A 15,648-nucleotide genomic window follows, 5' to 3' on the forward strand; every position below is an offset into this window, starting at 1 on the left:
AGTGGACTAAGAAGGTTCATTCTAATTAGAGGAAGTACAAAGTTAGTGGCTGGTAAATGAAATACAAAATGTTTTTCAGGAGTGTCAGTGCATTTTTAGGGCAGCCTGTGCAGATGGTCAGACTGGAATTTGAGAAGGGAAGGGCAAGGATTGGAATCTCACCTGTTGTCTCCAGCCTTGACCCCTCACCAGTTATGAGAACTTGGGAACAACAGCTGACATTAACGCACTCTGAATGCATGATCTGTAACTGGAAAGGGTACAAACCACAAACTTAGCACCTACACACATTACACTGAGGTGCAGAGATAGATTGCAGGCAAAGAAATGGCAGGAGAGCCAGCTTGGTGAAGTGGTTAGGAGTGCGGACTTCTCATCTGGCGAGCCGGGTTTGATTCCACACTCCCCCACATGCAGCCAGCTGGGTGACCTTGGGCTCTCCACAGCACTGATAAAGCTGTTCTGACCCAGCAGTAATATCAGGGCTCTCTCAACCTCACCCACCTCACGGGGTGTCTGTTGTGGGGAGAGGAAAGGGAAGGCGACTGTAAGCCGCTTTGAGACTCCTTTGGGTAGAGAAAAGTGGCATATAAGAACCAACTCTTCAGTAATATCAGGGCTCTCTCAGCCTCACCTCCCTCACAGGGTGTCTGTTGTGGGGGGAGGAAAGGGAAGGTGATTGTAAGCCACTTTGAGACTCCTTCGGGTAGAGAAAAGTGGCATATAAGAACTACCACCACCACCTCCTCCTCCTCCTCCTTGCTTCCATTCAGCAATTCTCAAGCAGAAACAGGAGTTGTGCATTTCGGTTACTGCAAGATCTTGTGTGACACCGAGCACAATCCTTGTAAGAACGTAGTAAATCTGAATTAGTGCAAGTGGCTGCTGCCATCTTGTCCTTGCATGTATGTTTTCACTAGCCCAAGGGCACATCCAACCCATATTCTGATCTAGCTTACCTTGGCAATCTTCTGTTGATGTTCTTCTCTTTGCAAAAATGTTGGAAGTACATTGAAGAGGGACAACCCAGTGGCATTGGTATGAGCTTGCCAAAGAGATGTTTCCAGTCCAGATGTGGAACCTGGAAATCTATGCATGTATGTCTTTTGCACTGTTTTATTCTTCCTTGTGCTAACTTCCAATTGCATACTGAAAATCAAGACTCCTGTACAGTCTCTATAGGTTTTGCAAACATGTCACTGCAATGAGCAGAAAGGTTTGCCATTGGATGGGGAAAGCCCTCTGGTGGTGATAACATTTTTTTGCCACCAAGTTGCAGCTGACCTTTGGTGACCCTATAGGGCAGGTATCCTCAACATGGTGCCCAGTGGCACAGTGGTGCCTCCCAACACCTTTCCTGGTGCTCACCAAGTATTTTTATAAAGTGGATAGAGCCAAGTGAACTCCTGCCCAATAGAGCCTATGATTGCTCATTGGAGATCTGATTGGCTGTGCAGATAGCTACCAATACGGTGTGAGTTTTATTCTATCCCTGATTCCTCTTTCCCAGTGTATTTCTACTGTTTTGCTCCTCTTGTTCCTCTGCACTTGGGCTTCCTCTGTGGTTGTGGTTGGCTCTGCGGCCCCCAGTGGCCATCTTCTGGTTGCTCCCATCGCCCTGTTTCAGAATTCTGAAGGTGCCCACAGGATGTCAAAGGTTGGGGACCCCTGCAGTAGAATTCTGAAGTGATTTTCCTTTGACTGTATCTGCATATTCTTTGGTGTTCCTTGCTATTCTTTGGTGGTCTCCCATCCAAATATTGACGAGGGCCTATCCTACTTATCTTCTGAGATCTGACTAGATTGGAGTTTACCCAGGAGAAAATATGAGGCAGTAAGGAGATACACTGAAATGAGGCAGCATACATGGCTTCCTCTTTCAATCCTTGGCCAGTTGTAAGTACACTTTAGAACAGAAGAGCTGTTTTTTATACTCTGTTTGGATGGATGGATGGATGGATGGATGGATGGATTGATTTCTTGCCACTCCCGACAAGCAGCTCATGGTGAGTTACAACATCAATCCTCGAATACAATAAAAGCCCCAATAAAAATCCCATTAAAACAATGTACAATAATATATGATATATGGTTCAGGAAACTCCCTGGTTGACAGGAAGAGATTAATAATATCCCTGAGCTGACCACCTATCTGCTGGCCACCCCCTTTGAGCGGCCAAGATTTGGTTTTGCTTAGCCAGTAGCGTAATTGTATCCATTTATTGGAAATTGCTGGTCAAAGGACTGTAAATAAATCAATTGAATATACCCTGCTTTTCACTACCCGAAGGAGCCCCAAAGCGGCTTACAAACACCTTCCTCTCCCCACAGCAGACACCCTGTGAGGTAGGGGGTCTGAGAGAGCTCTGAGAGAATTGTGACTGGTTGAAGGTCACCCAGCTGGCCGCATGTAAAGGAGCGGGGAATCAAACCCAGTTCTCCAGATTAGTCCATTACTCTTAACTACTACACCACAATGGTGTGGCAGCTCTAAGCATATGGACTTAATAAGCCGTAGTTTCCCTCCGTTGCAAGGGAGACTTATCATATGGGACCATTTGCTATCCTCCAGCAAGCAGACGGTTTGCCTGAAGGGAAAGAGGACTGAGCACAAAGGCATTGCTGCCCTGCAAGGATACTGTGCTGTGTGACCAAGGCAGTTTAGCCTCCAGGTGTCTCTAGCCTGGAATGAATATCTAGCCTGGAATAAATTTCAGAATATTTACGGCTTTGCCTTGAAGGGTTGAAATGGGTCACAGAAGAGACTGAGACAGACAGGTCCCCAGCCTCTCTCAGATTGGTTTCCAAACCAGTTTCGCTAAGTCAGTTGTCAGTTCAAATCGCGGTTACCCATTTACCATTGTAAATATATCTGTACCTCGTTCATTAGTGACTTTCCACCACACTTAGGCCTGGTTCTGTGGCGGCATAGCTGTTGTGGATGATATGTCTTCCTTCACTGCCTGTTTAGCTATAAATACCTTGTCAGCTGTTCCTACTAGCAGTCGCACATTCCTATCCCCCTAGGTGTATAGTAAATCACTGTACACAATGCATGAATATCACATTAGTAGAGAGAGACAGACCTATGCAGATGTAAGTCAATTTTGCGGTTGTTGTTAGAGAAATTACACAGACGAGAGCAAAGGAAAGGAATGTGAGTTCTTGCTTCTATTACATTTGCCTTGCCAAGTTTTCCCGGACGGGGCAGACTATAAATCCTCAAATAAATAAATTAATTAAAAAAACTTGCTAGGGAAGGAAAAGCTACGTTTAAACACGCACATGGTTGTTTTCATTCAACTGAAAGCAATGTGAGTTTTATCCTCAGGTTCTTGATGCATGAGTATGAAATGTAAAGTGAGCAGCAGCCCTTTGAATGGGCCTTAAAATGAGTTTTCCAAATTTTGAAATAGGAATGACACGAATACGTTTTGATCAACATTCAGACTTAACCTGTCTTGAACTCTTTTTGGTCACCTTGGAGATTTGCTTACAGGTAGCACCCCATAAGCAGTTTTGTTTCTGCAGAGCGGAGTTGCTTGGCAAAGTTGGGTTGCTGCTCGCGACACAGGATAGAGTACTTCACCCTGACTTATTATAGGATGTCTCTTTTCAAGGCAGTTCATTTACACTGTTGTACTAGTAATCAAGCCCGCTGTAAAAAAAATACAGCGGGCGCTAGGCAAGGGAGCCCTCACAGTTGCTTCCTTGTCGGCAGGGCGGGAAACGGCCGGGCCAATGGTCCGTCCGGAGGAAGGGGCCAATCGGCACCCTTCCTAATCCCGGACAGAGCCCGCCCTAACTCCTCCCACAAAGCCCTTACGGCTTTATTTAGTCCATGGCGCCCATGGCGCCGCGGGCTGTGTTAAGATATGTTGCATTTGTTGTTTCTGCAGTTGGGGGCATTACGGTTGCCGACTCCCCCCTGGCCACTGGCAGGGGATAGGGGAATAGAGTTGCCAGATCCAAGTTTTGAAACTCCTGGAGATTTTGGGATGGAGCCTGGGGAAGGACAGAGACCTCGGTAGGGTACAGTGCTATAGAGTGGTGGTCCCCAACCACCGGGCCGTAAAGGCCCCAGCACCGGGCCTCGGCTCCCTCCCATTCTGAACTCTTTGGGGGCCATGGCCATTTTAGGAGCTCACTGTCAAGGCCACTGTCAAGCAAGGATACAGCACAACAGGAACAGGTAGAAAGAAAATATTTATTATTGAACACTGAGAAAACATGAACATTCCAGCATACCGGAAAAACCTTTTAAAAGACTGTACGAAATCAAAGTTTAGAAAAGCATGTGTGTTCATATTTTTTCCTTGAATTCAGTAATTCAAGCACACACAAAGGAATGGTTTATGTTATTTTTATTTCCCTTGACGAAGGTCGATCTTTCTAGCACTGACGTCATATGTTACAAAAAAAGGTATTTCATCGGTTCACTTACCGGGTCCCCCTCATAAACCCTTTGAGCTCCCTTTGTCACGTTTTTCAGTCTGTGACCCCCTTCAAATGTGCCGAGAACCCCCAGGGGGCCATATGGCCCCCATTTAGAATGGCTGGTCTAGGGCATTTTTATTCCACTTTCCTCCTTTCTGTGAGGTCAACATGACATCATTTTCCTTTCCTCGTATTCTCCTTATAACTACTCTCTGAAGTAGGGAGTGGTGGGAGGCTGGCCCAAGGTCACCCAGCAAGCTACAGGACAAAGCTGGCTTCCTGTCATGATGCAGCATTGTTCTCACCCTTTCACCCTTCTAGAAGTTAATGGATTAATTCAGTGCCAAGCTCTCCTTTGAAAATTAACTGCAGGACTATAATTGTCATATCCTCTCAGTAGGTCCCATTACTTTTTAAAACACGTTGCAGTGAACGCTGAACTATAAAAATTGGTCCCCAATCAATTGTAGTACGAGAATAGAAATTTGCCCTGTTTCCTGTTTTATAGTTCTGGGATGAGTACAGAGGCCTAGTTAAATCTCTGGCTGCTTGGCAAAAAACAGGTCAGCTGGTATACTTTGCTAGAAGCAGTCTTGTCCACTTAGATTGCTAGAGGCTTAAATAAAAAGTGTATAGCCATGATCATTGTACATGCAGAGGGTCCTGCGGCCATCTATTTTAAGCAGAGTTTGGCAAAGAAATTAAGGCTGTTTATTTTATTTATTTATTTATTTATTTATTTACTAGATTGAAAGCCCATTTTATATTGAAATAAAATGGGTGCTAGAAGGCTCCCCCCCCCCCCCGGCGACTTGGGAAGGCTTGAGCGTGGGTGGGGAGGGCGTGCGATGGCTGCGCGAGGCAGGGAGAGGCATGGACGGGTCCGCAGAAGCATTCCCGGCTCCCTCCCGAGTGCGGCAGGCTCCTGCGGGGCCTGGACCTTGCGTTTCTGGATGGTGCGGTGGCAGCGGGGACGGGGTAAGGAGGGCGTCCCGGCGGGCGGGCGTGTATGGCGGGGCTGCGGCGTAGCAAAGGCGAGCGAGATAGCACAGTGCGGGCGAGGCGGTGGGCGTCCATGTTTGGCGGCGCAGTGGTGGCTGTGCAGGCACAGAGCTCTGGTGGCGGAGGCCTTCAGCAGCTGTGTGTCACCGCGTTGGCCCCTCGCCACGGCAGTCGTCAAGTGTGGAGGCTTCGGGTTAGCGGGAACCGCGAAGGCCGCGGAGATGGGGGAAGCGGGTAAGCGTCGTCCGGGAGGGGCTGGCATTCGGCGATGCAGCAGGGCGGCAGGTCTATAGCCGCAGGAGTGTTTGTCCGTTGAGGGGTGGCCTTTGGGGTGGCATGGAAGGCCGGGGAGATGCAGGGCAGCGGGTAAGCGTGGGCTGGGAGGGGCTAGGGTTCGGCGAGGCAGGAGAGCCGTGGGGAGTCGTGATGGGGCAGTAAGCTCTGTTCCTTTCCCGGCAGCGAACCATCTGGGGACGGAGTGTGGGCAGGGATTCCGGGGCGGTCCAAGTAGCCAATAGGGAGGCGCACGTAGCCACTTGGCCACTTGGCCCCTGAGTGGCCCTCTCCGAGTTTTTATTCCGGACAGAGCCCGCCCTAACTCCTCCCACACAGCCCTTACTCTATTATTAAGTCCTGCGCTGCGCCGCGGGCAGTTTAAAGATTTATTTATTTATTTAGTTTCTATACCGCCGCGCTCAGCATTTGCCAGCTCACGGCAGTTCACAAGCATATCATAAAACAGTATATCAATAATAAAAATGTCAGTTAAAAATTCCCCTAAAAGACTAACAATATTTATAACAATGATAATGATTAAATGACAGTACATATGTATAGAATTTTCCCTCCAACATTTCTAGTAGTTGGTGACAGATGATACATATGGCCGAAGATGGCAGACAGGGAGGATTCATAGCAGCTCAATGGATTAATACTTAATCCTAAACCTGGAGGGAAGGGGAGCCCATTCTTAAACCTCAGAAGTTTAGCCCAACCTCAACCAAATGCCTGGTGGAAGAACTCTGTTTTGCAGGCCTTCTAGAACCTCAGGAGGTCTGTTTGGGCTCGCGGCTCTTCAGGGAGCTCATTCCACCAGGATTGAAAAGGACCTGGCCTGGGTGGAGGCTAGGTGGGACCATCAGCAGATTCATACCTACGGGGCAAAGGGCTCTGTGGGTAGGCGGTCCCGTAGGTTGGCTGGACCCAAGCCATGTATAGCCTTAAAGGTCACAACCAAGACCTTGGACTTGATCTGGAAGCAGATAGGCAACCAGTGCAGTTGTTTCAGCAGCGGCTAAACATGGGCCCTCCAAGGTCCCACGCCCCTGCATTCTGTACCAACTGTAATTTCCGAGTCAAGGTCAAGGGTAGGCCTGCATAGAGCGAGTTTGCCTTGCTGGAGTCAATAACAGGAAAAAAAACATTCTTGTACATGAAGAGTTGTTCTTTTCAATCTCACTACATATGAGTAAGCCCTCAGATTCTTCATAGACATAAGCTTTGATGGACCCCAACTTTTTTTGACTCTTTGGGCAGTTTTAGAATTCTGACAAAGCGTAGCAGGGAGCAAAGCAGCCGACAAAATGATTGCCCCAGCTGTCTACTTTGGCCAAGGAGAGCGGATTGAAGTGGTCCAAAATGGGACCTTGAAACACCTAAGCTTGCTAAAGAATCCTCCAAAATCTCCTCATGGACATTTAACTCCCCCAAAACTGATAGTCTATGGAACTGCAAGGCCTACCTGGCCACCAGCTCCAAGAAATGGGTCAGGGCATCTATTGGTGTGTTAGGTGGTTGAGACACCAAACAGCTGGCCAAAGCTCTCCACTGCATCCCACACTAGTCCCACACATTCAGTTCCTGGAATCATTGGAATGGGGTGTGCCCTAAAGGGGAAAAGTATCAGAACCCTCCTCCCCCCCCCCAACCTTTAATCCGGGATTAGTAGGGGACTGAGGATCTGAGCATCTTTCGGGATAATCATCTCACCCTCTAGCACCCAGGTCTCCATCAAGTCCATACCCTGCCCTTCAAAGAAATTATGTAGGGCAGTGGTCCCCAAGCTGCGGTCCGCAGCCCGGTGCCAGGCCGCGAAGGCCAGGGCGCCGGGCCGTGGTTCCCTCTCCCCGCCCCCCCCCCGCAGTAAAAAACTTCCCAGGCCGCAAGCCTGCGGCCCGGGAAGCTTCTTACTGCGGGAGGGCGGGGAGAGGGAATAAGGGCAGTGCCGCGCATCGCGCATGCGTGGCCCGGCTGCGCATGCGCACATGCGTGCTGCGCGGCCGAAATTGCGCACGCACGGCAAAGTGCTGCGTATGCGCGATTTCGGCTGCGCAGCGCGTGTGTGTGCACATGCGCAGCCCGGCCGTGGCCACGCATGCGCGCTGCGCGGCCGTGGCCATCGCCCTGCCGGTCCCCAGCCAAAAAAAGGTTGGGGACCACTGATGTAGGGTATCAGTCTATTATTTACGGCCTTGTCATTGCATAATACCAATGTTGGAAAAAGATGTTTTTTGCTTGGAAGCCACCTACGAGAAACGAGCCTGCACCCAAATATAACTGATGTCAGTGGGAAAGATTTGCTATTGGTTTGGTAACAGTCTGTCATTGGTTGACTTTGGGATGGATCCTGATTGGTGCAGCCCTGATTGTAAGGCTTTATTGGTATACATACGACGATGTTTGGGCGATGATATTATATTTGTCTTACTAAAAGGGAGTATCAAAATGCATTGGGGGTAGTTGTTAAGAAGTGGGTGGGCAGTACTTGGTGACACAGGGACCGTGGGTGGGGTTTTCACAAAGAAACGCCTCCTTGTGAACTGCCTGGTTCCTATCCCAAGAAGTACAATTTATTGATAGCTTGTTGGCTTTGAGCCAGCATGGTGTAATGCAGAGGTCTCTAATCTGGAGAACCGGGTTTGATTCCCCACTCTACCATATGCAGCCAGCTGGATGACCTCGGGCCAGTCACAGTTGTCAGAGCTCTCTCAACCTCAGAGGGTGTCTGTTGTTGGGAGAGGAAGGGTAAGCTATCGTAAGCTGTTTTGAGACTCCTATAAAGGTAATAAAAAGCAGAGAACAAAAAAACAGCTCTTCTTCTTGATTGAGGGTAAGGTTTTTTTAACCAATGGACAGTGCGAGAGATATGGAACAGTGGTTTCCACCCTGGGGGTCGGGGCCCCTTTGGGGGTCGAACGACCCTCTCAAAGGGGTTGCGGCAGGGCGAGCAGCTTGGCCGCAGGGGGAGGTACGCCACTCTTGCTGCTCTTCCTGAAGACACCCGCCAATTTATATACAATTTATATACAATCATGAACAATGGATCTTCGTGCCATTGGTCAGTTTCGGTATAATTTCATGGTTGGGGGTCACCACAACATGAGCCACTGTATTAAAGGGTCGCGGCATTAGGAAGGTTGAGAACCACTGTTATAGAAGCTATGGTGAATCACTTTTTATGGTAAAAGTTTCGTTTAGAAACTTTCAACACCTCTTGGATCTGACGGCCTCTGCTGCAGCTGTTATCACTATGGCCAATCTACAAATGGGCGCCTTACCGTTATGGTTCATTAAGAAGAAAATTTGAGTCCAATGTTTCCTTTAAGACCAACAAAGTTTTGGTCTGTTCTAGCTGTAAGCTTTCGTGTGCATGCACACTTCCTCAGTCAATGCAATAGAAATAATCAGAGAAGTTTGACCCACAGTTCCACCGCTTTTTGCTTTCTGGGGACAGTCAGGTCGCTTAAGTGGTAGCTAGCTCTTAAGCACTGTACCATTACACCGCTCCCAAACACTATACCGCAAGAGATTGTGGACAGCTTGTTTTCTACAGCCTAAGGAGGGTGTGTGTAAGAATATATATAGATTCTTTTATCTCAAGAATACATATATTCATTTATCTCAAAGTTGTTTTGGAGAATGTAACTATTAGCTTTGATATCTTGTGCATAAATCTGTTTCAGAACAGAACAGCACCTCTGGGAGCTTAGCAGACTGTTCTGAATCATGAGATCTTGGGGGGACGGATTGGGAAACCCCTGGAAATTTGGGGTAGTGGAGCCTGGGGAGGGGAGAGACCTCAGTGGGGTATAATGCCACCATCTGCCGTCAGCAGCAGCTGTTTTCTTCAGGAGAACTGATTTCTATCGTATGGAGATAAACTGGATTTCTGGAAATCGAGGCTCCATCTGGAAATTGTCGAACCTGGTCGCTCTGACCAGTTGAGGAAACTATTGCTCCTTAACCAGTATGTTGCAATTTCTGCATAAGTTTAGGTTTGAGAAGCAAAGGTTTAAGAAGAGAGCACTTTTAACTTGAGAGCATTATGCCTTCTCAGTGATTCATTTTGAGGCAACTGGAATAGGTTGAGACAGAGAGAAAGAGAGAGCGAGAGAGAGATGGCAGCCTGGAGGAAACAGATTGCAAAAATCACATAGACCATTGAACTGCATGTTGATCTATGCAGAAGGACTAGGAATGGCTATTCATCTGCTTTATTTACAGCCAGAGAATTGGCAGAAACCTACTGGAGAGGGCCATCGCTGTTGCGAAAAGTGTTAAGCAATAAAATTAGTTTTCATGTGAATTGTCTGTATAGTAGGAGGTTTCCCCTGTTTTGTTCTTCAGTTTCAGCGCTGGGAAATGTCTTGCAATCTCCTTAGCTTTTTTCTAAGTGGCAGAGAAGCCATTTTGCTACGATGCATGCATGACTCATTCATCGCTCATTATCTTCACGCTGATTTTTTCCCCCCCTCTTTCTCTTGAGCCAGCAAGAAAATCTCACGTGGGAGGGATGAGTGTGTCGAGCAGCACAGCACTTAAATTCTATTGCTGGCTTCCCATTGGCTACGTGCCCTCTCAGTGTAACCAATCCGATTCTTCGCTGCCTGCTGTCGCCCACCCCTCCTTTCTCTTCTTGCTAGACTGAGGTTAGCAGGGTACCTATTAACTGGAAACTGATTATATTCAGTCTGTGAGTGTCTTTTGATACAAAATCTTCATCAATATGGTTGGGAACAGGGGAGCATAGAGCCCAGAGAACTGCTTCCTTGACATCTGGAGCATCGGTTTCTAAGTGGACGAAGACATCCTGGGCATTCTTTCGTCAGCAGTGGTTCCCCTTCTCCTTCACATCCAGACCCATAAGTTTTCCAGATTAACCTTGAGAGAGGTTTTTAAAAAAAGAAACAGAAGTGGAAAAGAAGCTGTGCAGTTCCTCCTGCACAATAGTAACAGCGACAGCAATTTCACAGCGATGCTCTTCTGCAGCTCAGTTTAAGCTTTTATTATTTTTTTTGGAATAGTGGGGAGGGGGGGGAATCAATTTGATAGAAGTGCAGCGTTTGTCTCTCCCTCTCTCCATCCGAAATGCCATCCAGAGAGTCTTGGTCAGGGCAGAAAGCTAATAGATCTGCCGTTCACAACTCGAAGCAGGAGAGCCGTCAAAGAGATTTATTGATGGCCGCTTTGGGAATGCGGCTGGGCTTTCAAAAGTCGTCTGCGATTATCTGGAAACCTCTTAAACTCTTTGCTTATTCGCAGCTGACATCGCTCGTCAGGAGAGCCACTCTGAAGGAAAATGAACACATCCCAAAGTATGAGAAGGTTCACAGTTTCAAGGTAAGGCGGTCATCTGCTACATTAGACATGCCGTTGTGAGATATTTGACATTTGTTGGAGGCATGCACTGTATTATTTGAGAAGTGGCAGCCGGGTGGGAGAATCCAATTAGCACCGGTTGAGTAAAGTCATACTTTGCATGCTTAAATTAATTTAAACACCTTGAAAAGGGACCATTGGAGATGAGTTGTCACAACCAGCGCTGCGTGTATACAAAAGTGTCGGGGAATCGTTTTAACTGAATTATCGTACCCGAGGATTCCCCTCTCCCAATCTTTGCTCAGAACATTAAACAGATCTTATCCCTGTTTAGCGCTGTTAAATAGCATCAGATGCCAGCAGCGTGCTCAGTCGCATCTGGAGAAAGCAGATGGTCCACATTTCTCTTGCTTTCTAGTTTTTCATTTGCTCCATTAATGAATGGGCCATGATGAAAAGGATCTGTCTTCCCACAGAGTTCTTAAAGTCGCTGCATCTGCATCTCTTTATTCACACCCTGTTTTTGTTTTCCTGGGGGAGGTGGTTTCCATTTTTAAGCAACCTCTAATTACTGCCTGATAAATTTTAAAAGAACGCTCTTTCCCATTATCTCTTGGGGTGCCGGGTACAAATTATATACTTGTGCAGTGTGTTCAAAACAGTTTCTAGACAAGTTTCTTCCACACATCTAATTAAAAGAGTGTGATTTGAATTATGGTTTTGTAAGCAGAATGATCACCTATTGCTCACACACAAAGAGAGAGAAAGAAACTGGCACACCGCAGGGCATGAGTTTGTGTTCTAAAAAGTTGCTGTCACAGTGGTCAAGGGTAAAAATACAGCCCACGCTCCTACTTAAGTGTGCCGATCCAGGAATGCCTTCTAGGTTCTTAAGCTCCTGGACACATATAGAGCTCCACCTCCTGGGTTGAAATGGATATGCACCTAATCTCTTTCTGCTGAAATGTCTTGGGACTCATTGTGTACAGGACACCTGAGTGTATATGAGGCTCTGGACCAGAGACGTGGGTGAACTCCAGTTTCAAGTTGCGTGTCACTTAGTAGATCATAGACCATGCCTTGGAAGTATTTTAAACTCGGCTCATTCTCCCAGTGTTGTGGAGAGAGAGGGGGGAAAACTTGCCCAAAATGCCCTGTATCTTTTTTAATTGTCTTCCAGTACTGTTCACTTGGCTTTCATCCATTTAGGTCCTTTTAGTTATCGAGCTCTCTCTCACACACATGTAGTTGAAATGCCATGCTCGCTTAGGTTCACATTGCATTAATTTGCAGTGAACATGCATCCCAGTGTTGAGCGGTACTCAGAGGTACGTCCCACTCATTTCAAGATGATTTAGAAATATGCATAGGATCGCAGGCTAAAGTATGCACAGTTTGCAACCAGACAGTATCATTTTCAGATTTCATCCCAGAAACCTCCTGGCAGATTAATGTTTTTAGAATCACACTGTTTTCATTTATGCAATTGTCTGTTTTTATTGTTTTGCTTAATACATTTTTATTCTGCACTTCTTCCAAGGTGCTCAGGGTGATATACATTAGTTTCCCCTCCTCGATTTGACCCTCCTCATAAACTTGCGAGGTAGGTTAGGCTGAGATAGTGTGATGAACTCAGGTTTCTTGTGCGTATCCCCGGCAACCCAAAAGTCAGCTAAGGAATTACCCACCACCCCCTTTAAAAAAGCTTACATCAGTTTGAATGATGATCCAGCAATAGCTTTTGGCAGATTTGGGACAGGGGGATACAGTTCAGAGACTGGAAACAAGAATAAGCTTTCACCTGACACATGAAAGGTGCTACCAAAACCATTAAATTATCTGTAATATTTTTTATTTATTTACTTATATTCTGATTTCTAGGCTGCCCCTCTCCTTGCGTTCTCGGGCTGGCTTACACAATACGTTAGGTTTTAACATACATCAGAACAATCTATACACGTTGCTCATGCTCTCCCTATGTGCCTGGGGATAAGATGGTTGCAGTTGGTCGACCAGGCACAAAACGGAGGATGGGAGGGGGGTTGGTGGGGGGGGGGGGGCAACCATGGTGATGGTGGTCCTTGGCCTCAACCAAATGCCTGTGGAAAAGTGCAAGCTCTCTGGGACTTGCCAGGAACTCATTTCACTAGACTGGAGCCAGGGCTGAAAAGGTCCTGGCTCTGGTTGAGGCCAAGTGCACCACTCTGTTAATTTAATTTACTTGTAACCCCCCTCCCCCCCCCCCACACACACCCTTTCCCCCAATAGGGACCAAAATCAGCTTACATCATTCTCCTCCCCTCCATTTTTTGGCTGAGAGAGGGTAACTGGCCCAAGGTCACAAGGCATTAGGGATTTGAACCTGGGTCTACCAGACTCTAGTCCAGCACTTTTAACCACTACACCACACTGGCTCTCACAGTGGAAAAAGATGTCCCTGATCAATAGAACATTTATTAAGTTTATTTATTACTGTAGCTTTAAGAGCACAGAAACCCTGTGTTCCCCAGAGTGTTAAAGAAAAATTAAGAGCAGCCAGAAAATTAAAAGCAAACAGGGAAGTTCAAACATAAATAAAACAGGAGTCACCCTATTAAATAATGCAAATTTCCCATTACTTGCTGTGATAATTCAAACCTTGTTTACATTAGACTCCCTGATAAGATGGTTTTTAAAGAAAATGATTTGATTTTATGTTTTGGGATTTTAGCATTGCAAAGGGCTTAATGATACTCTAACCCAGTGGTATTCCCACCATAGCTATAGGACAGGATCCAGGCTTCAGCGTAATAAGCATATATACACTGCAAAGTTAAGCTGGTTTGAAACTGGTTTACTGGTAGCCCATCATTCTCCACGAAGAACCATAGGAACTGTCAATGCAGAAAGTTTCCTGTTGTAGAACTACAGTTCCCAGAATTCCTATGGAGATGAGAGGAAGCCCCAGGCTTTGCTGAAGTTGCATTAGAAGTGAAATTAACTGTATAGGGGAATAGGGATGTCGGCCGCCAGGTGGGTTGTGGGGATCCCCCGGAATTACAGCTCATCTCCAGATGACAGGGATCAGTCCCCATGAAGAAGATGGATACTTTGGTGGGTGGACTCAATGGCCTTGTTCACCATTGTTCCTGCCCTCCCCAGGCTCCACCTTCAAATCTCCAGCATTCCCCCAAACTCAAACTGGCAACTCTTAACCATATAGAGTATGGAGCAGAGTTGTTCTCTCTTGCCCCGGAGGGACAGACCAGTACCAATGGGATGAAATTAACTCAAAAGAAATTCCGTCTAAACATCCGGAAGAAGTTCCTGACAGTTAGAGCGGTTTCTCAGTGGAACAGGCTTCCTCAGGAGGTGGTGGGTTCTCCATCTTTGGAAATTTTTAAACAGAGGCTGGATAGCCATCTGACAGAGAGGCTGATTCTGTGAAGGCTCAAGGGGGTGGCAGGTTACAGAGGATGAGCGATAGGGTTGTGAGAGTCCTGCTTAGTGCAGGGGGCTGGGCAGGGGTAGTCAACCTGTGGTCCTCCAGATGTTCATGGACTACAATTCCCATGAGCCCCTGCCAGCAAATGCCGGCAGGGCCTCATAGGAATTGTAGTCCATGAACACCTGGAGGACCACAGGTTGACTACCCCTGGACTTGATGACCCAAGAGGTCCCTTCCAACTATGTTATTCTGCGATTCCATGACCAGCAGCCAGGGGGGAATGCCAACCCTAGAGAGGAAACTTAGTAATTAGTGGGCATGATTTGCTTGTTTTTAAGTTACCTGCAATAATTCTGACAATCACAATGCCCATCAGAAGTGGCAAGCAATGATTGTGCTTGGTAGGGAAGCAGTCTAGGCACAGGAGGCACAGGATAAGCTCAAAGTCATGTTGAGGCTTCATAAGAGCTAACATTGAGTCTCCTAGACCAGAGGTAGTCAACCTGTGGTCCTCCAGATGTTCATGGACTACAATTCCCATAAGTCCCTGCCAGCAAATGCTGTCAGGGGATCATGGGAATTGTAGTCCACGGACATCTGGAGGACCACAGGTTGACTATCCCTGTCCTAGACCTCTCCCCCAGCATCTGCATCCGCCTACCGATTGTTTTGGGAAATGTACATCTTAGTCTGGGATTTTCATGGCCAATATTAAAATTAACTTATTCTGGAATTTGATTGTAAATTAGTTTTCAGATGGTTTTTATGTTTGTATGAAATTTTAAATATGTTGTAATCCACCCAGAGTTACCCGAGACAGGGTGGAATAGAAATTTAAGAAATAAAAGAGTTACCTTTATAAATAATTTTTAAAATACATTATGTAGTGTTTTCTTAGGACAGGATCAGCCTTGCTGATTGTCCTTGACTACTCCTCTGTCCTCTCCAGCAATTGAATACCATCATTGAGGCAGAAGAAAACTAGGAACAGTCACGCCTAGGCTCCTTACTGAAGATCAGGAATTAATGCATCTTTTTTCATCTATAGCTCTTGGCCTGATGCTGTGTAGAGCAGCATTTATTGGGAACAGTTGTTCTCAGTAATGAGAGTTTGGAATTTCTTTCAGCAGTAACATGGGTAAAGGTCCAAGTTCATGCTTCACCTAGAATTGCCAGCCTCCAGG

The 15,648-nt window shown here is 46.7% G+C and overlaps 1 protein-coding gene across 3 annotated transcripts in view; it reads left to right on the forward strand.

Annotated features, from left to right (window-relative positions):
- The window catches only part of CHN1 (chimerin 1), a 161,454-nt gene that overhangs the window by 103,749 nt on the left and 42,057 nt on the right, over window positions 1–15,648 (forward strand). For all 3 annotated transcript variants that reach the window (XM_077319660.1, XM_077319659.1, XM_077319661.1), the window contains one exon: window positions 10,981–11,058. In XM_077319660.1, the coding sequence (XP_077175775.1) occupies window positions 10,981–11,058 (78 nt within the window). The remainder of the gene's footprint in view (window positions 1–10,980; window positions 11,059–15,648) is intronic.

The sequence above is a fragment of the Paroedura picta genome, chromosome 2 (assembly GCF_049243985.1).
Source record: "Paroedura picta isolate Pp20150507F chromosome 2, Ppicta_v3.0, whole genome shotgun sequence".
Taxonomy (NCBI): domain Eukaryota; kingdom Metazoa; phylum Chordata; class Lepidosauria; order Squamata; family Gekkonidae; genus Paroedura; species Paroedura picta.